The 27434-nt window shown below is 42.3% G+C and overlaps 1 protein-coding gene across 8 annotated transcripts in view; it reads left to right on the forward strand.

Moving 5' to 3' along the window:
* Positions 1–27434, forward strand: part of AGTPBP1 (ATP/GTP binding carboxypeptidase 1) — a 146124-nt gene that overhangs the window by 61403 nt on the left and 57287 nt on the right. For 7 of the 8 annotated variants that reach the window (XR_013346189.1, XM_077817516.1, XM_077817515.1 and 4 more), the window contains 12 exons: positions 560–768; positions 1147–1218; positions 1703–1880; positions 2925–3019; positions 5125–5241; positions 8711–9423; positions 13507–13590; positions 13871–13957; positions 14045–14193; positions 24725–24812; positions 25596–25740; positions 26849–27002. Coding sequence is in view for 7 of the 8 variants with exons in the window: in XM_077817516.1 (XP_077673642.1) it covers positions 560–768; positions 1147–1218; positions 1703–1880; positions 2925–3019; positions 5125–5241; positions 8711–9423; positions 13507–13590; positions 13871–13957; positions 14045–14193; positions 24725–24812; positions 25596–25740; positions 26849–27002 (2091 nt within the window). In the remaining variant the exon portion in view is untranslated. The remainder of the gene's footprint in view (positions 1–559; positions 769–1146; positions 1219–1702; positions 1881–2924; positions 3020–5124; positions 5242–8710; positions 9424–13506; positions 13591–13870; positions 13958–14044; positions 14194–24724; positions 24813–25595; positions 25741–26848; positions 27003–27434) is intronic. The other variant, XM_077817513.1, reaches the window with a different exon arrangement.

Here is a 27434-nt window from a genome sequence, read left to right on the forward strand (position 1 = left end):
TATCATGGAGCAAATATTAATAGAAATGTATAAACTCATGGAAACGTTAAGTTAAAAAGGAAACACTGATGCCAAATACCTATCGTAGTGCTGCCTGTCACCATTACATCAGTTTAAATAAATTGCAAGGCTTAGAACATCTAGGAAATTTGATCCTTCTTTACATATTCTGCTCAATCACAATAGAGCAGTGAGTCAATATGAGTATTCACTGAATACAGTTTCTTCAGCCAACTTAAGTATGTGTTTTAGAATGACTTAGTTACAGGCTTTGTGTCTTGATATAGAAAGCAGTAGCAAAGCATGCACGGGTATGTCTAGAGAATGTAGAAACTTACTTTGTGGAACATGCCTTATGGAATTCAGTGGAAGAAAGGGAAACTGCACTACAGATGACTGGAGTGCTTGTCACCATAATGATTCTATAAAATGGAACACAAGTGAAGTTGCTAGCTTTAAACTTGAACTAAAACTAATATTTACGACTGATGATTAGTGAAAACAAGAGTTAGGTTATTATATGCTTTAGCAATCTTTTAATTTCTTTTCTTTTCTTAAGAAACGAATGCCAGGAGAGCGGTAGACAGAGGATATGTCCATGTGCTTTTAACAATTTATGTAGACTGGCACCGTCATGATAGTCGACACAGACACATGCTGATCCGTAAAGGAATCTTACAGTGTATTAAAAGTGTTACAAATATCAAGTTGGGAAGGAAAGCATTTATTGATGCCAATGGGATGAAAATTCTTTACAACACTTCCCAAGTGAGTTTAATTGCTTTTTTTGCTATGATTGCACATGAAGATTTTTTTCTGTATGCTATTATGGGTATGCTGTTTTAAATGATCTCATGACTCACAGTCGTTAGCATTTATTTTCTACAAGACCACTTCTAAGAACAAAAGTTAAACAAAACAGTTAAATTGCTTTTCACCATTGAATTGTTACAGCGTATATTGTAAACTGCTATTCCATGGTAAAAGTATATTTGGCTCTTTTTTACGTCCGTGCATAACCAAATTTTCTGTGCTGAATTAGAGCTGTCAAGGCTGGTACACCACCAGCTATGTGAATTCATATGTGATTTTTTTTATTGCTTTCCTTGTGGGGACTCTCTCTAAAGGGGTTATTTCCATTTCTAGTTGAATGCTGAAGGTCTCCCGGTGTCTTCTGCTTTGCATCCTAAGATGTTAAAGCAGAAATCATATACTAAGGTAATGCATCATTGTCACGGTCCTGTTCCATGTGGTGGTAGTATTCTGCCCTGCTACAAGAATTAAGTTTAACTTCTGTGATTGGTCTCATTCTTTGGCTTTGCCTCTCTCCAGCTTTAGCCATGTGATGGAAGTGTTTTATACTTCTTGGCAGTAATTTAGGCTACCAATGGAGAGACTCTGAGCTCCAAAGAGAATTCTCTTCCAAATGATAAAGGTGTAGCAGGAGGATCTACAGGTTTCAGTCAAAGGGAGTAGGCAGAGATTCTTTTATATTCCATTTATTCAAGTAGTCATAAAAACTTAGTTGTACCTTAGTATAACTATTTTTATATTAAATTCATGTTGTTCTGGAGTTTTCCAGTGGCAATATAATCTAAAATATTCTAGTCTTTTTATATGTTCTACATGCAGCGTTGTATGTTTCTAAAAACAGTTGTGTAGTTTGCATTCCATTGTTTTCATTCTTTCTTTTCTGTAACAGGATTGCCTTGCTGTGAGAACTCTTGATCCTCTAGTTAACACATCAAGTTTAATAATGAGAAAATGTTTTCCTAAAAACCGTCTTCCACTACCAACTATTAAAAGTACTTTTCATTTCCAACTACCAGTTATCCCTATTAGTGGTCCTGTGGCCCAGATGTACAGTTTGCCTCCTGAAGGTATAGTCAGTTGGTAATATGTTGGCTTTTGTTTTTATATATGTTTAACATTGTTCTCTGCTAGATGGATCAGACTTGCACATATGTTTGTGATTATCTAGTCCTCTAGGGCTCACTGTGGAGAGTGAATTAATATAGATTCTCCTTCAGCTTAGTGGTAGGTCTGTGGTTTTGGAGCAGAGTGTGAAATTCTATCTTCTGTACTATGTGCAGGTTAGCTGACAACAATTTCGTCTGCATGTGTGTGGCTATGGGCTGAATTTACTTTCTTCCAAATGTCTAAAGAGGCACTAATATTGCATTAATTAAGGAACCAATCAACAGAATGAGTGCCTAAATGATCTTTTACTAAAAATCTGCAAAATTTCTGCACAAAATCCATTTGAATTTTTAGAGTATTTTCTATGATCCATAATAGGCCAAATTCACCAATAGTGTAACTAAGTACATATGCACTGAAGCCACTGTAGTATGTCCACTCGTACCAGCAGTGAATTTAGCCCAGTGTTCCTAAATTGTATCATGCGAACAGTTCAATGTGCTTACCTTAGTTTATTTTCCTTTGAAATAAATTAAAAATGTTAAATCCTTTCCTTCATACTACTGGAGCCAGATCCAGTCCAAAATCTAGCAGTGCAAAGTGTCCAGAAAGGCAACTTAAATTCCCCAGCCCTGTTTGGAAGAGGTAGTCGCATGCTGAGCAGAGAAGGCCTGGTCCTGAGGAGTTGGTCCAAAGTGTCTTCAGTGCATATGTTGAACGTTTCCTATGTGAATATATTTTTTTAAAAAGTGGAAGAATCGTTTAAATGTTCTTACTGGACAGAAATGTAATACATGGTTCTGCAGTATTGCCAGCTGAGCCTTCTGTCTCCGATAAATCCGGTAATGTTTAGCGTTCACATGTTTCACAGAAGTTTAATTTGTGTGGTATTGACAGATTTCAGTTGGTGAGTGAAAAAGTTTTACACATTACATTTTCTTCTGGAATGTACATGTTGTAGAAAACCTACATCTGCCTTACTTATAGAGCATTTTATATCACAGTGGATGACGTAGTAGATGAAAGTGATGACAATGATGACATCGAAACAGAAAGTGAGATTGAAAATGAAAATGAAGATAAGGACCAACTCTTTAAGGTTAGTACTAGACCCAATCAAAGGGAGCAGATTTATACCATCAATATATTTTTTTCGTTACTTTAGAAGTTCACTTTCGCCATCCCCATAACTATGTGTTCACGTATTAAGGAGATATCAGTAGTGAGTCCAATTGGTATTTCCAAAGGGGTGTAATGGAGATGCACATTGAGATAGTTGCCAAAGTCCATTGAAAATGAATGGAAGTTGGGTGTCTTATTCCCTTATGTCCCCTTCGGAAAAAAAAGTCTTCTGTAGTTAAAGTTGAATCAAGATTCCTACCTAGGGTAGGTCTAAAATATCTCTGTTTCACACATCAGTGATTTAATATCTCCAGATGTTGGCACACTGACTCTTCAGAGGGCAGTTGAATTTACATGTAGTTCGTAGCAGAAACATTTTAAATGTTCCCTCTGAAGTATTGCTCTGTCGTCTGCACTTTTTGCATTCCTCCCTAAACAACCAGAATCCCCATGAACTGTACATATGCATGCATTTACTTTCAGATAGTAACTGTAGCCATGGGCCACATCTGAACTTTTTCAAATTAAACATGCATGCTTTTTGTCGGAATGAAGTTTCTCGCCTTCCAATATCAAGCCCCACTTTTCCCACCTCCACGTGACCCTCCTTTAGGATTTCCCCCGTACCTCTTATGCAATCCTGATGCTCTGTCATCCCATCCAGAGCCCTTTCTTTTGCAGCCCCTCTGCCTAACGTCCTTAAAATGGATACTGATAAACAGGTTATCAGTGTTTAAAAGCCAAATGTTGTAGGAAAATGAAGTTGTGGTAAGGTGCAGGGGTGTTACGGAATGGAAAGAGGGAACAGTAGGAGTGAAGCATGAGAGAAGTCTGGACTATATTAAGTTGTAATGGGGCAACACAGCCGGACATGGAGGAGAAATGCAGTTCTTCAGGACCACTACAAGAAGTGGGATGGTGGAGAGGGAAGTGCTTGTTGAGGTATATCAGCTCTGCCTGAGTCATTACACAGGGTACAATATGCATCAATACTGATGGTATCTGTGTGAATAACTACCAGAATTAAAAAGAAAAGGAGTACTTGTGGCACCTTAGAGACTAACCAATTTATTTGAGCATGAGCTTTCGTGAGCTACAGCTCACTTCATCGGATGCATACCGTGGAAACTGCAGCAGACTTTATATATACACAGAGAATATGAAACAATACCTCCTCCCACCCCACTGTCCTGCTGGTAATAGCTTATCTAAAGGGATCATCAGGTTGGGCCATTTCCAGCACAAATCCAGGTTTTCTCACCCTCCACCTCCCCCCCCCCCCAAATTACACATTCTGTAAAGAGTTGTCACTTTGGATGGGCTATCACCAGCAGGAGAGTGAATTTGTGTGGGGGGGTGGAGGGTGAGAAAACCTGGATTTGTGCTGGAAATGGCCCAACCTGATGATCCCTTTAGATAAGCTATTACCAGCAGGACAGTGGGGTGGGAGGAGGTATTGTTTCATATTCTCTGTGTATATATAAAGTCTGCTGCAGTTTCCACGGTATGCATCCGATGAAGTGAGCTGTAGCTCACGAAAGCTCATGCTCAAATAAATTGGTTAGTCTCTAAGGTGCCACAAGTACTCCTTTTCTTTTTGAATACAGACTAACACGGCTGTTACTCTGAAACCTACCAGAATTAAAACATACTTATTAAAGCTGGGAAATTTGTACATCAAAACATTACTTAACTTTGGTGTTCTGTTTTTTTTTTTAGAGTAGGCCGTAAGCCAAAGCAATGGAGTAAGCAGTTAAATGATTTTATATCCTATCTGTACTCAACTCATTAGTTCCCCCATCACAATCTCTATCCCAATCTGCAGCCCACATAACTTTGTACTCATCTTGAATGATTTCACCTGAGAAATATATTACACATACTATATTTGCATACAGGCAGGAAAATTTATGACATACATGTGGTGATATATCCAAGGTTTTCTGCAGACAAATCAGATTGGTATGCTAGTATCTGTTTTATGTAAACTATTAGCAGTGCTTAATATATAACTGTTTTTTAGATTTGAAGCTCTTTTTTGTAATTTAACTGAGAAGTTAACTTTTTCTGTTGCTCTTGCAGAACGATGATATAGAGACTGATATTAACAAACTGAAACCAAGGCAAGAATTGGGACGACCCATAGAAGAACTAAAAATGTATGAACAATTTTTCCCAGAACTTGCAGATAACTTTAAGGTAAAGGATGTTAGATTTCATTAATTGTTTTACTGCATATCTTGAATGCTCTGTTTTTAACTGTTCATAACTCTTAACTTCTAACCCATCCTTTTCAAACTTGATCATAGTCCTCAATGGGGTACATCTTGCTTACATGCCAAACAGCTAAATTCAGCTGTTTAAAGTTATTGTGGGAATATTTTTTATAGCAAGCATAACTACCCCATGTCTGTATTTATAATTTTAAAAAAGGCCCATGGTGTCTTGGTCACACTTGGAGGTAGGGGAGAAAAGTGTGTGTGTGGGGAAGGACATCCCTCGGGGGGAGGGATAGCTCAGTGGTTTGAGCATTGGTCTGCTAAATCTAGGGTTGTGAGTTCAATCCTTGAGGGGGCCATTTGGGGCAAAAATTGGGGATTGGTCCTGCTTCAAGCAGGGGGTTGGACTAGATGACCTCCTGAAGTCCCTTCCAATCCTGATATTCTATGATTGTAGATGGAATCCTCATATGGAATGCTCTGAGCATGTGAAAAGAGGATATGCTTGGTAACGAACACTGTATTTTACCATAGATTACTATATATTCTTTTAAATAACAAGGAATGCTGGCTTTTAGTGCTAGGATGATGTTTGCTGTGCTAAAAGGGAAATGGTCACAAGAGCCCCTATTGACTTTAGGCTCCAAGTAATCAATTGATTTAGCAGGTACTATGAGGGGGTGTTCATGACACTAAATGAAAATGACTTCAGCATGTTTGAAAACTGTAGATCTCTTCTGAATCATAACTGTAAAAATGGTACCATGGGATTCCATGTTTGTCTCAATAACTTCCAGAACAAACTTACTTGGCTTGAAAGAAAATGACATTTTTTATTTGTTTCTTGCCCTTTGAAATCAACTTGACTCGGAGCACAGGTTGAGTTTTTCCTCCTCTCTTGTTCAACACCACATATAATAATAACAATAATAATAATTAATAATAAATAAACTCTGTAGGCCAAACTGGATGCCATATTTAACTCTGTAGTTTTGAAGTTGTCTTTCGTGTCAAATTTCACATTGCCTCTGTAAACCCATCATCTCCAGTGGTTTTACACAGATGTAACTAATTTAAAATATTAGTAAATCTTTTTGATACACATGAAATAATAGGATACAAGTCACTCTCTCCTTGCTATGCTAATAAGAGAAAAGAGTAAAAATTGTTTTTGGCACAAGTGTAAAGAGGGCTCTGAAATAACAGCAGATCTGTTATGTAAGAGGCTGTCCCTTTTTTTTGTATGAACACTTTTTTCAGAATAGAACAGTACTTCAAGCATCTCATTAGTGCATCACATAATTACACACAATCAGCTATTTGTATAATCAGCAACAAATTTTTATTTGTAAACTAATCAAAGTTGATATGGAGTAATTGAAGCAATGATTTGTGAACTCCAAAATACCATTTTGAGTAATTTTTAACCTTATCCTACGTCTTAATTATGTTACTGAGCTAGTCACTAGTGCCCAATCATTTTTCAGCTTACCTAGTGACACTAGCAATATAAGAGTTTTATTTTAAGATTATAAATCAGTGTCTATCTTGCTGTAACTAATCAGAAAAAAGTACTGTGTTTAAAAAAATAACTTTGATATGTCTAAACTGGTGTAAAGTTGTTCTGTTGAAAATATAAAACCAACACTGAAAGTTTGCAGATGACACACAAATTGGGGGTGTGGTAAATATTGAAGAGGACAGGTCACAGGTACAAAGCAATCTGGATTGTTTGGTAAGCTGCATGGAAGCAAACAATATGCATTTTAATATGGCCAAATGTAAGAAACAAAGACTATAGGCCTTCCTTACAGGATTGGAAACTGTAAGCTGAGCATCGCTCACTCTGAAAAAGACTAGGGAAGTCATAGTGGATCATCAGCTGAACATGAGCTCCCAGTGCAGTGCCGTGGCCCAAAGGGCTAGTGTGATCCTTAGGTGCATGAACAGTAGGAGTAGAGCGATTATATTACCTTTCAATATGGCACTGGTGCAAGCACTGGTAGAATACTATGTTCAGTTCAGGTGCTCACAATTCAAGAAGGATGTTAATAAATTGGAGAGGGTTCAGAGAAGTGCTATGAGAATGATGATGGAATTGGAAAATGTGATAGCTCTATCTAGTGATAGATTCAAGAAGCTCAAAGAGGCTGATCAAGTCATCCCTTAACTTCTATCAATACCTACATGGGGGACAAATACTTGATAATGGGGTCTTCAGTCTAGCAGACAAAGGTATAACAAGATCCCATGGTTGGAAGTTGAAGCTAAACAATTTCAGACTGGAAACGGGGTGTACATTTTTTTTTGGAACAATTAACCAAGAGTTGTGGTGGATTCTCTGTCATTGACAACTTTTTCTAAATCAAGATTGGATTTTTTTCTACAAGAATATGCTCCAGTTCAAACAGGACTTGTTTTGGGGAAATTCTATGGCCTGTGTTATATAGGAGGTTAGACTTGATGATCACAGTGCTCCCTTCAGGCCTTGGAAGCTATGAATAGCTCAGCACTTTCCCTCTGTTTGTGAGTACATATCTGATGACATGAGAGACTTATGTTTGAAATAGTAAATATCTTTCTGCCATAAGATGACTTCTCATAGCTACTTTTTGTCTGACTTCTTATGGCAAAAGTGTTTCTTGGGGTTTTGAGGAAGGTGTATAGTTTCCCTAGGACTTTGACTGACTGACTGGTATGGCAGACAGGAGACCTGTGTTCTTCCTGGCTCTGCTGTTGGCTTGCTCTGTGACCTTGGGCAAATTACTTGATCTCTTTGCCTCATTGTCCCCAGCTTTAAAATAGGGATAATGATGATTACCCACCTTTGTAAAGCATTTGGTGATCTAAAGATGAAAATGATCATATAAGAGCTAACTATTCTCCTTTAGACTTCATACAGCAGGACACTGCTAAATCTGCATGAGAGAAGGGACTAGGAAATGGTCAAAACTTGAGGGAAATACATTTTATTTCTTGTTTAATATCTGAATATTGGAAAAACTGGAAAGCAAACGAGTAAAAACTGATCAAGTGGCAATGTTTGTTTTTAATGAGAGGACAAAGACGTTGATGAACCTTTCTAGTTCTTATGTCAGCAATATTATATATCTGCAATGTGATTAAATGCTGCACACCTTTTTAATTTCATGGTACAATTTAAAAAAAATTACTTGGAAGTTTTGTGATGTCATTGAAGAACTGCCTCATTTTGGTGGTGGCATGGCATTTTTCATTTGGAATAGGTTAACTTTTACAAAGTTTCTGTAGCTTAACAGGCAAACTTTTTAGGATTTTGTTTATCCTGAATACCTTATTCCAAAATATACTTGTTTTATTGCCACTAAAAATCATGGAAAGGAAAAGCGTCCTTTTATAAGCGAATACAAACGAACTTTTAAAATGTGAAAAACTGTTTCCTAATCATGTTCTTTTTTTTTTTTGTAAAGGACTATGACTTAGTCTCCAAGGAACCAAAGCCTTTTGCATCTGATGCAAATCTAGGTGGACCTATTGTTGTTCCTACGGCAGGAGAGGAGCAGTCTGTAGAAGCAAATCACTCAGTCAAGGGAATTACTATGAAAGAGAGCAATCACTTGCAAGCAGGGGAGTGTAATAAAAGGCCAGCCTTTTTGGATTTGCCAAAGAAAGACAGCAACAAAGACAAGAGTTTACAGCAGCAAAGTGATCAAAAGAAACTGCTTTCGTCATGCCAGTGCCTAAGCTATGAAATAGTGAAAGGCTTGGACAGGATCACTCTGCAGAATACTTCAAAAAATGAACAGTATTACAAAACAGGGTGTGTAACGAAGAAAGAAAGCAAAACTAGCCTTACCTCACTCACTTGTAATAAACCTTGCCAGCATGTTTCATCTTGTGGAAGTGTTCTGTTTGAGGGACGATCTGTCCAGCTGGGAAAGCTGTGCTTCACGGGTGTTGATCCTGAGGAAGAGGATGATTCCAGCTCGCATTCATCAGGGGAGCAAGTGATGCTTGAGGTGCCTGATATATTGCCACTACATGACCCTGATCTTTATATTGAGATTGTGAAAAACACAAAGTCTGTTCCTGAATATTCAGAAGTGGCTTACCCAGATTACTTTGGTCACATTCCACCTCCATTTAAGGAGCCTATCTTAGAAAGACCTTATGGTGTACAGAGGTGAGTTGATACATTTCTTTGAAAGACCAATTGTTGCAAGAATATACAAATGAGAAATTCATATTTAATGTATAAAATTATGAACTTTGTTTATAGTCTTGTCTCTAAAACATTTTAAAAGAAAATTGTTCTGAAAGCAAATGACAAGCTGGTACAAACTAGTAAACAAGGTAATGAAGTTCTATTGTGAAAGAAGTTTTTGGTATAATTTTCTGTAATTAAAGCTATCTGAATGTTAAGCTACCAAAAAAGTTTTTCTGAAATGAGAAATACTGCCTTTAAAGCTTAATGTGAAAATAAATGGAGGGTGTAAGCAGTAAACGTTAAGTTTCTAAAGTTAAGCATTACTGGAGGATAGGAGATGGGACTGCTGGGGGAATTGGCTTTGTGAGGCAGTTGGAAGTTTGAGGAAGAAACTCATGCCGCTGTCTGTGTTCAGGACCCAAGGCTGGAATTCTAAGAGTAGAGTAGGCTAAAACTCTGTTCTCTCTACTCAGTACAAAGGGATTACACTGGGATTGTGTGGTTTGAGGAGTCACTCACTCACTCGCTCACCCCCCCCCCCCCCCCGACTAAGGGCTTGTCTGCACTGTGATGTTGTCAACAAAACTTTGTCTTTCACAGGTACTTGAAAAGCACAGCCTTGTCCCTCAAAGTTGCATAGTGTAGACAAGCCCTAAGAGAGAAGGGCAGCTGGGGCTGTTCTCCAAGGGTTTTAACAAGTTCTGCTTTCACTGGGGCTGGGTATATAAATAGCTCCCTTTCCTCAGAACAAGGAGAGTCTCTGATTTTGGTGGGAGGTGGGGATGCAAAGACACTGTTAGTTTCTCTAGGAAGAAGGGGTAAGTAATCCATTATCATGGTTTTCATGCACTGTTTTTTTGCTTTGTTTTGTTTTTTGACTTGGGAAAGAATTGTGAAGCAGATCTGTCTAGGGATTGACCAAATGACTTTTGTTGAGGAAACTATTTTGAGCTTTTTAACTGAATCATGGATCCTCTTATAACTCCCCTTCAGAGAAGAATGTAATTCAAGTTTGCTAAAGTTAATGTTTACTAGATATACACCCGCTCTTTTACACCCTGAGATTTGAGGGTTATGTTCTTACCGTACATTTTAGGGCTTTTTAAGGATCAGGTATTTTGGAAGCTGGGATGATCACTCAAGATCCATGAGTCACCAGTCTCATGACTATCCCAAAGTTCTAAATTCTTTTGCTAGATAGCTTCTAAATATGGCTAGATAGCTTCTTGTGCCTGAGACCAAAATCCAAGAGTGTGAATCTATTATAATTGCTGCTGTTAGAGAAGAAGAATTGCAGGTAAGTAATCTCTTTTGCTTTTCCAGTTTTCTCTTTGTTTTTAAACATAAATATCTTCAGCTATCTTTTTTTCCAGCCCCACAGCTATTAGCTGGTTAAAAATGTCCAGTATCTTTTACCTTTATTTTTTTCTGCAGTTTTTCCCAGTTCATTTCCATTTCCATTATCATTTTAATTTATATGTCTCTTGTCACTGAGGTATCTGAATACCTCACATCATTAATGGATTTTATTCTGACAACACCCTGCTGAGATAGGGATAATATTTCCCTATTTTACAGATAGGGAAGTGAGGCATAGGGTAGATAAAGTGACTTGCTCAGGTCATGTAGGAAGTCCTGTGGCTGAGCCAGGAATTGAAGCTAGGTCCCGGTGGCCTATCTCCTAGACGGTCTTTCCTGCTACATGGGTAACTTGTTGGGCTTGTGATTTCTTTTAAGATTGGTTACTCTTGTGGTTAGACTGTCTTAGGTTAACAAGAAATGGCGTATCTTCTCCCCAGCAACATTTACTTTAAGTGCAGATAATTGCCAGCCTGAGCCCACTTTCAGACTGCACTACAACACCCACCAGTGTTAATTGGCTTCCTTCTATTTTATCGCAGCTGGTGTGCAAGTTTTCCCACACAGCTCAGCTAATATACACTCTAGCTTTTCCAGTCCAGCGCCTCCTTTGAACAGATACTGCCAATTATGCAGTGATTTGTAATATAGATAAAATGTCCACCAAGCATTTGTCTGAGACCACCAAACTCATTCTCCATTTGTGACCCAGTCAGTAGATGAACCTAGATCACCAGAGGTGAAAGAGTAATGTCCTAACCCACTCACTCCACAGCCTAGCCCAGGGGTTCTCAACAAATTTTTTGATGGACTCAGACTGCAGCCACCAACTCTCACTGATGGTTGTACTGACACTTTTTCCTGAAATACTTAATTAACTTCAGGAAAAACAACTAAATGTGTCCAGATACACATCCACATCATTGTAATGTATATTTGCTGGGTTTTTTGGCAGACTCAATAATGCTGCCTTCCAGTTTGGGAGTGATATTTGTAAATATCACAGCACACTTAGTAGCTACCTGGGTGGCTATGAAAAGAGAGAAGTGATATTAATAAACATACAAGTACCACTTTTCACAGATAGCTAGTAAGTCTGCTGTGAAAGGTGATACTTGCATGTTTGTTAATATCACTTTTTTCTCCCTGAAGGAGGGGATGGTGGCAAAAGGGGAGGCAGCAAGGGCCAGAGGCGATAGTGGGATGGATTCGGGGTTGGGGAAGGCAGCGAGGGCCCGGGGCAATATGGGGGATGGATGTGGAGCAGTGGGAGGCAGCGGGGCCAGGGGTGATGAGGATGGGTGGTGAGTCCCACTGTCACGTGGTCAGAGCCAGAGCCTGGTGTTGGCTGCCATGCAGCCAGGGCTCAGTGCCCACTGCCAGAGCCCGGAGCTGGGGACAGGAACTGCGTGGCCGAAGCCAGGGATCGGAGCCCGCTGCCACACAACTGGAGTTGTGGGTCTGTGCCCAGGATCAGTACCTGCCGCCACATGGCCGGAGCTGGGTGCCAGAGCCCAGGGCTGCGTGGCTTGAGCCAGGAGCCAGTTCTTGCTGCTGCGTGGCTGAAGCTAGGGGTCGGTGCCATGAATCAGCACCTGGGGCTAGCTCCCACCACCATATGGCTGGAGCCCGGGAACAGAGCTGTGGGTTGGCGCCTGCTGCCATGCACCTAGGACCAGGTCCGTTTAGCTGGAGCCTGGGGCCACCGCACAGCTGGAACTGCAGGCCAGAGGCCAACTGAAGCTCCATGGCCAGAGCTGGGGATCAGCACCCGTGGCCAGAGGTTAAGCACCAAAGTCCCGTGGTTGGAGCCTGCTGCCATGCAGCTAGGGCTAGAGGTCATTGGTGCCTGGGGCCAGCGCTGACCACTTCACGGCCTGAGCTCAGGACTGGAGCTGGGGGCCAGCACCTGCCACATAGCTGGAAGCAGGTCTTGGAGGCTGAAGCCCCACAGCTGGAGGCCAGGGCTGCGTGGCCGTAGCCGGTTGTGAGTGTGTGTCAGTATTCGCTGTCCTGCAGTCAGAGCCTGGGGTCATGGCCAGGCTCCCGAAGTCCCGCTGCTGGAGCCTGCCACCCAAACCCCCTCCCCAGAAGGTGGGTCAGCGTGCAGCGTTGTGCCCCACCTCTCTCCAGCGGCGGTGCAGGGTGGCGCATCAAGAAGCAACAAGGAGGGAGTGGGTGGGGCCGATGCTTCTCTCTCCTCCTCCTCCATCCCCCAATCACTAGCAAGGAGGCTGTCGTGGCTGCACAAAAAGCCTCACGTGGCCACAATGGCCACATTTGAGAAACACTGGCCTAGCTCCTAAAATCCCTTATTTTAGTTACAGAAGGACTTGTATAAATTACTCTTATAACGGAATCATTTTCAAAGGTTACCTAGTTTTAAGCACTAATACCAAATATAGATCACATACTGAGCTTCTGCTATAATTATAATAACAAATTATTTCATAAAAGTTAAACCCCAATGGGTTTTGTACATGAAGATTCAACCCCTGCACAAGCAAGTGTTAGAATTGGTCATCTGTGTAATGCAGGTGCTTGCACACCACAAGTGCACACATGGGGATGACATGGAGGCTTCACTGAAAATCAGGCCCTGCATGTTTGTGTTATAGCTTTGTTGACACACAAATTACGTACCATTTCTAGTTACTGTTGTAAAATGTATTTTAAGTGAGGATTCTCTTCTTACTACAGGACAAAAATATCCCAAGATATTGAAAGACTGATCCATCAGAATGATATTATAGACAGAATCATGTATGACCTTGATAATCCCAGGTAGGCTATATTTGTTGTAAAACAATCTTCAATTTGATTGTCAATTTTGCTTTCTTTAAGGAAACTATTCTGGCTTAAGATAAAGTACAGTAGATGTGAAGTCTGTGGTAAAGCCTGTCGTCTTAATAAGGACAATACTGTCCCTTTCTTGCTGTAATCCTGAATGTATTTATTCTATATAGATTTCCAATCAAAAATCTGAATTAACAAATGAGTTCCAAAGATCCATTTTACTTACAATGGTCTTTTTTTTTTTTTCTTTCTTTCTTTCTTTTTAAAGTTATTCAGTGCCAGAAGAGGGGGAGTTTTTGAAGTTCAACTCCAAATTTGAGTCTGGAAATCTGCGCAAAGTTATTCAAATTAGAAAGTAAGAGCTCTTTCATTTTCTTATTTTTGCATATATACTGCAAATTTCTTATTTTAAGAAGACTTATTTCTCTTTGTTAATCTTCAGAAACGAGTATGATCTCATTCTGAACTCAGATATAAACAGCAATCACTATCATCAATGGTTTTATTTTGAAGTCAGTGGAATGCGGCCAGGCATTGGTTACCGGTTTAACATCATCAACTGTGAAAAGTCGAACAGTCAGTTTAATTATGGTAAGACTTCTTTTCAAAAGGGATGGAAAACTAGCATGTAGGGAGACCTACTGGACTATCCAGAACAGGATACCTTTCCCCCCTGGGATCACTAGATTATTCATCTCTTTCTTACAAATGAAACTCATAATATTTCATGTGGTGATGTCATTACAATTATTTTTTGAGTAAAACTGAAGTATAAGAATGCTATTCCAGGCTCCTACTAAAATTGTGGTAAGGCTATTATCATAAGGTGCTGGAAAAGAAAAGCTGAGTTGTTCTACATTGTGCCAAGAGGATGAAAACTGGGAGCCATTAAGATCCTCCTTGAAAGTTTTTGCATGTTTTAGTAAATGAAAATAAGTGCAAACATTGTCAAACAACTTTGTCTCCTGGATTTTGGGGATTTATGTGTGAGGGGAAAATGTCATGTTACTGAATGTAATCAGTAAATCCATGTAGGAGACCAGAATGAGCTGTAGGTTTAAGTGGAAAAAAACTCAAGTTCTCTTTTCAAAATTGTTTATTTACATCCCCACTTTGGAAATGTTCATACTTCCCATGTGATATCTGAAATTTCTAGCCAGTAGTGTCTGTTGGGGCTGGGCGTACACTCTTCCAAACTACATGTTGACATAAAAAAGAGCATGGTCCCCACTACTGTTCTTTTCTTCCATCCACCAAAGGATCAGTGGCCTTAGAACACTTCCTTCATCAGTCTTTCTTTTTTTTGCCCTTTTGGGCATTTTCCTGGTTAGTTTAGTTTTTTTAAAAGTTGTTTTTTTCACCAGTGTCAATGTGGCCATCCAGAGCTAGTTTTTCAGCTCTTTGTGTTTTTCAGCCTTCCTGTGCCTCTGTACCAGTAGTTGGGTCTGCAAACCTCTGTGGCATTATTAAGGCAGACTTCAGGTGCTGTGGTTCTTGTGATGCCACTGTGTTGGTCACAGACAGCTGTGTTCAATGCCTTTGGTACTTGAGTGAAAGATCAGACCTAGATAGATGTTCCATCTGTCTTGCCTTCACTTCCTGAACCTGGAGGAGCACAAAGAACCCATCAAACTCTTTCTAGTGGAGGATGCTTGAGACTTAGTTGGCAGTCTTGTACTGAATGTCAGGCATAGTCTGTTACTCAAAAGACCAGAACACCAAAAGAGCCTGCTTGTGACATGGATCAAAGCGGAATGTAAAGATCAATGGGAAGAGCTTGAAGCCCTGTTTAGGTCCGAGAGTCCAACTAAGTGTGAAGCTATTCTTCGTTTCTCTGGATAATCAAATTGAAAGTTAAATAGTGTTTTTCTGAATCAGCTGTGCAGCTAGGCAGAAACAGAAGGCTCCATTTTGATTTATAACCCACCAAGAAAAGTTCAGGTGCCCACTCAGTAGTTGCAATCATTGCAGGATAGTACTTTTTCACAGAGCCCATAATTAAAATGAGGGACTCATTGTCACAAGAAGTTGTTTAGGCCAAGAATTTAGCAAGAATGCTCGATATTCTTGTTATCCATAGAAATGTCTAAACCCTCTTGTATTTTCCTATCAACATTTTTGGAAGGAATATTAAACCTCCTGCTTGAAGGCTTGAGCCCAATCTCTAATGGAGGTTAGGATGGATACCACACCTCTGTTACACTTTCTGAAGCATCTGGTACTGTCCACGGTGGGGGAGTCAGGATAGCATGAGCTAGGCAATTTTGGTACTCAGACCTAGAGAAACTCCTTAACTTGCTGGTTCTGCCCAACCTGGACTCTCAGAACAAGGCCAGAGCCTGTACCCAAACTAGACATCCTTGCACTGGATAGCTTGAATGCTGCCTGGATAATGTCTTCAGAAAGAAGCTGATCTACTACTGTTTAAGACATCTTGCTTCAGGGTGGAAAACCTTTAACCAGGCCGATATAAAAAGCCAAATGAAAGAAATGTTTCTATTTAGGCAATTCAGCAACACCTTTCTCCAGTGGCAGCTCCAATTGCAGTGATACTAGACAGTTTACTTTCCCTGAAATATTTGGGTCTGTCTCTAAGCCTGATAAGGGTTTAGCTGGCAGTGATCTCTGCAAATCCTCCCTATTTAGAAGACCACGTTGTCTTTTCACATCCCACAGTGGGGCAGTCAGGACCAAGGGTCAGAGCTGGGTAAACCCTGAGGCTGGGAGTAGCAGAGGAGTCCATAGGTTCCAGGCCAGGGTCAATACCAAGGTTCAGAGTTCGAGTCAGGTTTCAGGGGCTGGGTCAGGAGATGAAGTCCAAGTCAAGCTGGGGTCAAAGCCAGGAGTTCAGGAGCAAGGAGCTGGAATGGTTGTGTCAGTTCCAGGAGATCTGGGCTGGTGCCTGCACATGTCCTGAAATACCTCTTGAGTTTATATAGGCAAGGGAGCCAGTCAGGAGACACGAGGCTGCAGCCTGTCAGATTGCTTCCCATGGTCTGTGTCCACAGTAGGGCATGGGCAAGTGGAGTTCAAGCTTGTGACAGCTGCTGCTGGGTGGCAACATGAAGATGTCAGCAGCCTGGGAGCTTTGCAGGCCTGGGTTCTAGACTTTACACTCACCAGTCAGGAAAAACCTCTGCTTCTTGAGACCCTGTTTCACTATTGATTATATTGATGGAGTCTCCCTCTTCACCTACAGCTACCTGCTCTAATTATCGGTGAAAACTGTCTTTCTGGTAGCGTTTTGTTTTTCGGATAGGAGGGATTCAGGTCCTCAAGGCCAGGCCCCCCATATATGGTCTTTCACAAGGGCAAGGACTCCCTCGGGTCTCACCCTAAGTTTTCTATGCAAGGCAGCTTCCAACTTCCTTGTCAATCTGTCGATTCACCTCCTGGTTTTCTTTCCTAACCCATGTTCTACGCCAGGTGAAATGAAACTTCACATTAGATAGAACCAGGCCATGCCGGTACACACTTTCTTTATGGTGTTGGCTGAAAATTTTGAAACAACCCATATCATCCCAGAGACTAAGGGCACGTGTATGCTGTGAAATTAAGTTAATATTATAGAAGTTGTTTTTTAGAATCGATTTTATACAGTCGATTGCGTATGTCCACACTAAGCGCATTAAGTCGGCGGAGTGCGTCCTCACTACCATGGCTAGCATTGACTTAAGGAGTGGTGCACTGTGGCTAGCTATTCCACAGTTCCCGCAGTCTCCACCACCCATTGGAATTCTGTGTTAAGCTCCCAATGCCTGATGGGGCAAAAACATTGTCGCAGATGGTTCTGGGTACATGTCGTCAGTCGCCCCTCCCTCCGTGAAAGCAACGGCAGACAATTGTTTCCTGCCTTTTTTCCGTGCGGAAGCCACGTAGCTTTCAGCAGACGGTGCAGTAGGACTGCTAACCGTCGTCATCCACCGCTTCCGCTGCAACTCTGCTCTGTTGCTATTGTCTCAATAGCGAATTTGTCCATGTTGTCTGTCATGGGCTCCCGGATACAGGTGTTCTTCCTCAGGAAATGTGTGTGGTGCTAACTTCCGCCTCAGCTCTGCTCTCCTGCTCTCATGAATCCACCTCGCAGGTCCTCTCGTCATTCTCTATAAATATCTATTCTCGTGGCATCAGTCGTCAGCCACCACTTCCGCTGCAACTCTGCTCTCCTGCAGACGCCATAGACACCTGGAGCCCGCTCAGATCACCACGGCATTTATGAGTATTGTGAACACCTCGCGCATTATCCTGCAGTATGTGCAGAACCAGAACCTGCAAAAGCAGGCGAGGGAAGCGATGGCAGCGTGGTGACTAGAGTGATGAGGACAAGGACGCAGACTTCTCTCAAAGTACGACAATTTGGACATACTGGTGGCAATGGGGCAGATTTATGCTGTGGAACACTGATTCTGGGCCCGGGAAACAAGCACAGACTGGTGGGACCGCATAATGTTGCAGGTCTGGGATAATTCCCAGTGGCTGCGAAACTTTCGCATGCATGAGGACACTTTCATGGAACTTTGTGACTTGCTTTCCCCTGCCCTGAAGCGCAAGAATACCAAGATGAGAGCAGCCCTCACAAGCGAGTGGTGATAGCCTTCTGGAAGCTTGCAGCGCCAGAGAGCTACTGATCAGTCGGGAATCAATTGGGAATGGGCAAATCTACTGTGGAAGCTGCTGTGATCCAAGTAGCCAATGCAGTCACTGAGCTGCTGCTATCAAGGTAGTGACTCTGGGAAATGTGCAGGTCATAGTGGATGGCTTTGCTGCAATGGGATTCCCTAACTGTGGTGGGGTGATAGACGGAACGCATATTCCTGTCTTTGGGACCGGACCACCTTGGCAGCCATTACGGGGTACTTTTCAATGGTGCTGCAAGCACTGGTGGATCACAAGGGACGTTTCATCGACATCAGTGTGGGATTGCCGGGAAAGGTACATGACGCTCGCATCTTAAGGAACTCTGGTCTGTTTGAACAGCTTCAGGAAGGGACTTACTTCCCAGACCAGAAAATAACTGTTGGGGATGTTGAAATGCCTATAGTTATCCTTGGGGACCCAGCCTACCCCTTAATGCCATGGCTTATGAAGCCATACACAGGCACCCTAGACAGTCGTAAGGAGCTGTTCAACTACAGGCTGAGCAAGTGGAGAATGGTGGTAGAATGTGCATTTGGATGTTGAAAAGCACGCTGGTGCAGTTTACTGACTCGGTTAGACCTCAGCAAAACCAATATTCCCATTGTTGTTGCTGCTTGATGTGTGCTTTGCAATATCTGTGAGAGTAAGGGGGAGACGTTTTTGGTGGGGTGGGAGGTTGAGGCAAATCGCCTGGCCACTGCTTACATGCAGTCAGACACCAGGGCGATTAGAAGAGCACAGCAGGGCGTGCTATGCATCAGAGAAGCTTTGAAAACCAGTTTCATGGTTGACCAGGCTACGGTATGACAGTTGTGTTTGTTTCTCCTTGATGAAAACCTGCCCCCTTGGTTCACTCTACTTCCCTGTAAGCCAAGCACCCTTCAATCACCGCTTGCAGAGGCAATAAAGTCACTGTTGTTTCAAAATCATGCATTCTTTATTCATCAAACAAATAGGGGGATAACTGCCAAGGTAGCCCGGGAGGGTGTTGGGGAGGAAGGAAGCACCAGGTGGGGTGGTTGATGAGGGGAGGAGGGAAAGACAAGGCCACACTGTACTTCAAAACTTATTGAATGCCAGTCTTCTGTTGCTTGGGCAGTCCTCTGGGGTGGTGTGGTTGGGTGCCCGGAGTGTGCCGCCCCCGTGTTCTTGGTCATCTGGGTGAGGAGGCTTTGGAACTTGGGGAGGAGGGTGGGCGGTTACACAGGCTGCAGCGGTGGTCTGTGCTCCTGCTGTCTTTTCTGCAGCTCCACCAGGCCCCACAGCATATCAGTTTCATCCCCCCCCAGTAGCCTCAGCATTGCATCCTGCCTCCTCTCATCACACTGCTGCCACCTTTCCTCTTGCTCCTGCAACCTCTCATCTTACCTGTCCCTCCTGTCCTCACGTTCATTTTCTGTTTTCCTGGACTCTGCCATTGTTTGCCTCCACACATTCTGCTGAGTTCTTTCAGTGTGGGAGGACTGCAGGAGCTCAGAGAACATTTCATTGCGAGTGCGTTTTTTTTCACCTTATCTGCGCTAGCCTCTGGGATGGAGATAATAGGGGAAGCGTTGAAACATTTGCAGCTGCGGGAGGAAAAAAGGGAGAGTAATATTTAAAAAGACACATTTTAGAAAACAATGGATATACTCTTTCATGGTGAGCCAAGCTGTTAACATTACATAGCACATGTGCTTTCGGTACAAGGTCCATTTTGCCTCTTACATTGATGGCCTGCCAGTTTGATGTGAGAGATCAAACGCAGGGCCAGGCAACAGAAATCGGCTTGCAGGCAGCCATGGTAAGCCGCAGTCTTTTGGCTTCTTCAGCCTTCATAACACGTGGGAATGGTTTCAAACAGCAGCACCCTCCTTTCCCATACCAAGCACCCGTTGGGTTGGCCATTTAAAAGGAGGGGCTGCTGTTTTTGGGTTAATGTGCAGCACAGACCCAACTAAACCCTGCCCCCACCCCCAATCCAAGTCTCTGGGATGATCGCTTCACCCCTCCTCCCACCGCATGACTAGTATCAGGGACGATCCCTGCCAGCCAAATGCGAACAGCTCAGCATGAACGTGCCCTCCTCTCCTCCCACCACATGGCTAAAAGTGGGGATGATTTCTTTTCAGCCACAGGCAAACAGCCCAGCAGGAATGGCCACCCTTAATAATGTCCCTGGAGGATTTCTGCTCCATCCCCAGACACATTAACAGGCTTTTCATAGAATTATAGAATATCAGGGTTGGAAGGGACCTCAGGAGGTCATCCAGTCCAACCCCCTGCTCAAAGCAGGACCAATCCCCAACTAAATCATCCCAGCCAGGGCTTTGTCAAGCCTGACCTTAAAAATATCTAAGGAAGGAGATTCCACCACTTCCCTAGGTAACGCATTCCAGTGTTTCACCACCCTCCTAGTGAAAAAGTTTTTCCTAATATCCAACCTAAACCTCCCCCACTGCAACTTGAGACCATTACTCCTTGTTCTGTCATCAGCTACCACTGAGAACAGTCTAGATCCATCCTCTTTGGAACCCTTTCCAACTACCCTTTTGGGTAGTTGAAAGCAGCTATCAAATCCCCCCCTCATTCCGCAGACTAAACAATCCCAGTTCCCTCAGCCTCTCCTCATAAGTCATGTGTTCCAGTCCCCTAATCATTTTTGTTGCCCTCCACTGGACTCTTTCCAATTTTTTCACATCCTTCTTGTAGTGTGGAGTCCAAAACTGGACACAGTACTCCAGATGAGGGCTCACCAATGTCGAATAGAGGGGAACGATCACATCCCTCGGTCTGCTGGCAGTGCCCCTACATATACATCCCAAAATGCCATTGGCCTTCTTTTCCAGTGGCTGTACTGGCCGTGAATGCAGCCCAAGTCTTCAGGGCAAATTACTCATTAAACACACTTGCTTTTAAACCATGTATTATATTTACAGAGGTACACTCACCAGAGGTGCCTTCTCTGGCTTCATGGTCCGGGAGCCTGCCTTGGGAGGGTATTGGCTCCAGTGTGATGAACAGTTCCTGGCTGTCGGGAGAACAGTTTCTCCGCTTGCCTGTTGTGTCATCATCTTCCTCGTCCCCAAAATCCTCATCCCTGTTGCGTGAAACTTCCCCCCCTTGCAGGTGTCCATGGACAGGTGGTGGGGTAGTGGTAGGGGCACCCCCTAGAATCGCATGCAGCTCATCATAGAACCGGCATGTCTGGGGCTCTGACCCGGAGCGGCCGTTTGTCTCTTTTTGGTTTTTGGTAGGCTTGCCTGAGCTCCTTAATTTTCATGCGGCACTGCTGCGGGTCCCTGTTATAGCCTCTGTCCATCATGCCCTTGGAGATTTTTTGTTTTTCTTCAAATATATTGGCATTTTGTCTTTTGGAACGGAGTTCTGATAGCACAGATTCATCTCCCCATACAGTGATCAGATCCAGTACCTTCCATTCGGTCCATGCTGGAGCTCTTTTGCGATTCTGGGACTGCATGGTCACCTCTACTGATGAGCTCGCCACACTGGCCAAACAGGAAATTAAATTTCAGAATTCCCAGTGCTTTTCCTGTGTACCTGGCTAGTGCATCTGAGTTGAGAGTGCTGTCCAGAGCGGTCACAATGGAGCACTCTGGGGTAGCTCCCGGAGGCCAATACCGTCAAACTGCATCCACACTACCCGAAATTCGACCCAGCAATGTTGTTGATTGCAGGGCTAATCCCTTCAGGGAGGAGTACAGAAATCGATTTTAAGAGCCTTTTAAATCAACAAAAATGGCTTCGTTGTGTGGATAGGTGCAGGGTTAAATCGATCTAACGCGGCTAAATTCGACCTAAACTCGTAGTGTAGACCAGGGCTAAGTGGGCCTTGGTCTATATCAAGACTTGTTACAATCTGGATATGGAAGATCCCTCTAGACTTATTAGGGCTCAAATGGCCTTGGTGGCCTGCTTAGTTCACTTCCCAGTATCAGCGATAGGTAGAACAGCAACATGGAGCTTGAGCCACACATTTATCATTCGCTATTCCTTGATACAAGCTTCCAGGTCAGATACTAGTTTGGGTAGGGCTATCCGACAATCATAGTTCACTCCTAAAAAAACTAGGCAATTAGTAGTCATCCAGAGTGGAATCTGTGTGGAGAATCAGTTGGAGTAAGACCAGATACGTAACACATAATGGGTCTTTGCAATGTGTTGTCCACATAAACTTCTTGGTCAGATTTTTTCTAAACTACTTCTGGCAACTCAAAAGTCATAATCCTTTCCCTGAAACCTTGCTATGAAATGTGTAAAATTCCTCTTAGAGCTAAGTGGACTATTCTTAACAAATAATGGACTCAAACAAAGTAAGTCCTATTATCTGCTTCCTAATTATTCATTAGCAAATTTTGATTTTTATGAAGTTGCTGGATAGTCCAAACTGACTGCAGGCTTGTCTGCTCAGTGGGGTAATGCATACTATGGGACTGTGATCTAAAGCACACTAACATGTTGCATATTAATTGCTCTGTTTAGACCACGGGTGGCAAACTTTTTGGCCCAAGGGCCACATCTGGGTGGGGAAATTGTATGCAGGGCCATGAATGTAGGGCTGGGGCAGGAGGTTGGGGTGCAGGAGGGAGTGCAGTGTGCAGGAGGGGGCTCAGGGCAAGGGGTTGGGATACAGGAGGGGACTCAGGACAGGAGGGCGGGGCGTGGCAGGGGGCTTGGGACAGGGGGTTGGGGTACTGGAGTGGGTGCAGAGTGTGGCAGGAGGCTCAAGGCAGGGGGTTAGGCGGCTCAGGGCAGAGGGGTGGGGTGCAGGAAGGGTTTGGGGTGCAGGCTCCGGTCCCGTGCCACTTACCTTGAGCAGCTCCAGGGTGGCAGCAGCACGCAGCAGGGCTAAGGCAGGCTCCCTGCCTGTCCTGGGCCCATGCCACTCCTGGAAGTGGCCAGCATGTCCGGCAGTGGCTCCTGGGGGTGGGGTGGGGCGGGGCTGGGCAGGCAGCTCCACCTCACATTGCCCTCACCTGTGGGTACCATCCCCATAGCTCCCTTTGGCCGTGGTTCCCAGTTCCCAGCCAGTGGGAGCTGCAGGGGATGGTGCCTGCAGGCGAGGGCAGTGTACAAAGCCCTCTGCCTCTCACCCCTAGGAGCCACAGGGACGTGGTGCCGGCCGCTTCCGGGAGCGGCGCCAGGGCAGGTAGGGAGCCTGCCTTAGCCCTGCTGAGCCACAAGGCTGGCAATCCTGCGGGCTGACCTGAAAGCCCTCACGGGCCGGATCTGGCCCGCGGGCCGTAGTTTGCCCTCCCTTGGTTTAGACCTGCTGCTATGCACTGAAGGTTTGCTCACATGCCAGTTCAGGTGTGTGGCCTGAGATACGAGAAGGCTGAGACTTTCTATGAAACTTTATAGTGACAGTGGGTTAGATGTGATTTAAATCCAGGTTCTTACTGTTTTAGTGTCCATTCGCGCCACTACATTATTTTTAAATTACATTTAGTCTTTTTGACCTATGCTTCTGTCATAAATATAAAGGGAAGGGTAAACCCCTTTAAAATCCCTCCTGGCCAGAGGAAAAATCCTCTCACCTGTAAAGGGTTAAGAAGCTAGGATAACCTCACTGGCACCTGACCAAAATGACCAATAAGGAGACAAGATACTTTCAAAAGCTGGGAGAAGGGAGAAAAACAAAGGGTCTGTGTCTGTCTGTGTGATGCTTTTGCCGGGGACAGAACAGGAAAGGAGTCTTAAAATTGAGTAAGTAATCTAGCTAGATATGCGTTAGATTATGATTTCTTTAAATGGCTGAGAAACTAAGCTGTGCTGAATAGAATGGATATTCCTGTCTGTGTCTCTAAGGTTTTGCCTAGAGGGATTCTCTGTTTTGAATCTAATTACCCTGTAAGGTATTTACCATCCTGATTTTACAGAGGTGATTCTTTTTTACTTTTTACTTCTATTAAAATCCTTCTTTTCAGAAACTGAATGCTTTTTCATTGTTCTTAAGATCCAAGGGTTTGGGTCTATGGTCACGTATGCAAATTGGTGAGGATTATTACCAAACCTTCCCCAGGAAGTGGGGTGCAAGGTTTGGGAGGATTTGGGGGGGAAAGACGTTTCCAAACAATGCTTTCCCAGATAAACATTTGGAGGTGGCAGTGGAAGTCCAAGGGCAAAGGGTAAAATAGTTTGCACCTTGGGGAAGTTTTAACCTAAGCTGGTAAAAGTAAGCTTAGGAGGTTTTCATGCAGGTCCCCACATCTGTACCCTAGAGTTCAGAGTGGGGAAGGAACCTTGACCGCTTCATTTGCTCATCTTGAGTCATTTTTCATTTAATATGTCTCTTGGCTGTTAGTTAGAAGACGGTATGACATTCAATCTTTATAATGGACTCTGTAGGTTAGACTTCTATAAAAAGTAAAACGAATATAGTGTGCTCACATGAGACTGTATTCAGATGTGATCCACTGCTCATTAACTGTACAAACAGAATTCTATGACCTTAAGATAAAAATCTAATGCATTTTTCTTAAAGGTATGCAGCCCCTCATGTATTCTGTTCAGGAGGCGTTAAATTCCAGGCCATGGTGGACTCGTGTTGGGACAGATATTTGTTACTACAAGTAAGTATGCCAACAAAAAATGGAGGTAAGCAAATCTGTTCTACGTTGAAGATTAGAACAAAATCTAATTTACATGAATAGAACAAGCACATCCATGAAATTGTGGTAATTTACTTGTAATATTTCTATCGCAAAGCAGTTGTGTGGTGGTGGGTTTGTTTGGGTTTTTTTTATTTTTATTTTTTTTTAAGTTTTAGATGTTGACAAATGAATTTAGAAAATAAATTAAGTATTTTGTTAATGCTATGTTGATAAAATTTTCTGGGAACATTGTATGAATTCAATAACTTGTGTATGTAAATATTTAAGCATATTTTTATTAAGAATTTAACCTTAATACCTTTAATACTTTGAATGTGGTATTGTTGACTTTCTCTTTGGGATCCTGTGATGGAACCTCTTTCTAGGTATCACTCCTTTTTATTTTATTGGCGAGATCTTTAGAATGTAAAACAGGAAAACTGCATATTTTCACAAATGGCCCTGTCGTGGGAGGAACTGTAGGGTCCCCACTTGTCATCCATTCTGTTCAATGGCTGTCTGTTTTGGTTCCCCCTTCTACCCCCACCCCATTAAAATTTCCCACCATTTCTACTCCAGTGTGCTGCTACCAGTAGTAGCAGCAGTGTACACAACAGCATACAAGTGTAACCATCATGTGATCTCTCACTTCTCAGAGCCAGAGGGTTTTCGTTATATGTTCAGAAATAACATCTGATATAGCAAAAATATCTACAAATCTCTAACACTTTTTTTTTTATGATGGTTTCACTTCACTTTTAGGAATCACTTTGCTAGAAGTTCAATTGCTGCTGGTGGTCAGAAAGGAAAATCCTATTACACAATTACATTCACCGTGAACTTCCCACACAAGGATGATGTCTGCTACTTTGCTTACCACTATCCATACACGTATTCAACTTTAAGGGTGAGTGAATCCTTGAACTGGATTACTTGGATGTCCATTTATATTACTGTATCTCTTTCCATGAGAAAACACTGCTTGCTTCTAAATATTAGTTCATAGATATGAAAAGGGTACATAAATGAAAGCATGTATGTTGAAAAGTAATAAAACACTCTCCTCAAAAGTTCAAATAAGAAAGGAATCCGTATGTTACAATATATATAATTGGTTTGCTTGTTCTTTAGAACAAAAACTTCGAGAAATTCGACATGATCTTCATTTTCCCTATACAGTATATCCGATGATTATAGGAATTACAGCTATATCAGTAATTGACTTAGATGTTCCCTTCTCTCCCCTTCCTTCCCCCAAAAGGCATTGAAAACACTGACAGCAGGAGAGTATGGATAAAAGTTGACAGCTGGATATAACTCCTGTAAAGTTGCCTAGAATGACATTGTTTACCATGATGTAGATCTCCTATTGAAGTCTATTGGGAGTTTTTTCATGGACTTCAGGGGGAGTTTGATGAGGCATACATGGCTAAGATGATAGAACTAGACTAGTTTGACACTGTCTCTCATATCTTATCTGTCTACTTACACCTTGCTCATTATTGATGTATCTGAACTACTAAGGTTAAGATTATGAAGTATTAAAAAGGAGACTTTTCAGGATAATGAACTGAGTGAAACTGGGGTGTTGTGAGGCTTTGTTAATGTTTGTAAAGCAAAGTGAGATGCTTAACTAGAATTTGCAGCATTGGTTATATTAACAAAAGCAGATCTGGGACTCAACATATAGAATAGATCAATATTGAATGAGGCTGATCATTTGGGCCCATTCACAAACCAAGTGGCTGCTCCTTGAGGGAGTATCATCTGGTAGAAAACAGAATAAATGGGTGGCGCAAAGAAGCAGAAAGACTCAAAACACTCCATACAAAAGAGAACATTATTCAGGTGTAGATGTATTGGAAACCTAAAAGGTATTTCATGGCCAAAGTAGTGATGGGAGAATTATCTTCTATACCTGGAACAATAAAAATAAAATACTTAAATAAATCTTTATTTGTCATATACAAAATTGCAAAGGACTTAAGTACCTTTTCATCATTTTGGGGATGAAGATGCATCTTCAGAAATTGGAATCCATGCACAATCCTCAGCAGATCTATTTTCGACAAGATATGCTGTGTGAGACCCTGTCTGGGAACAGCTGCCCTTTAGTCACTATCACAGCCATGCCAGAGTCGAATTACTACGAACATATCTGTCAGTTCAGTAAGTATAAATTCTCTCTGATCCACTTAAAATTATGTAATATTAGCTCCTTCTAAAAATGTTGATGCTTCATTTGTCTGGAATTCTGTAAAAATAGCAAAACTCAGTTATATTCATGAAATTGCCAGGGGTTGGTCTGCTCACATTTAAAACAAACAAAACAACTCCACCTGATTCTTGAATAGTTAAAGATAAATTTTGGACCTGCATGTTTTCTAAACACGATTTTTCTTTCCAAAAAAAAAAAAGTACTGTTTACTGCCAAACAAGATTTATTCTTACGCTAAACTTTTTAAAATGTTATTTCAAAACAGTCCCTAATTCCTCATTCTTTAGCGTTCTTCATGATCTCATAGCAATTCCTTTTAGTGCAAAAAATGTATTTTCCATGAAGCCCATTTCATAAATATCACATAAGGACGCGTGACGGTA

The sequence above is a fragment of the Eretmochelys imbricata genome, chromosome 5 (genome assembly GCF_965152235.1).
Source record: "Eretmochelys imbricata isolate rEreImb1 chromosome 5, rEreImb1.hap1, whole genome shotgun sequence".
Taxonomy (NCBI): domain Eukaryota; kingdom Metazoa; phylum Chordata; order Testudines; family Cheloniidae; genus Eretmochelys; species Eretmochelys imbricata.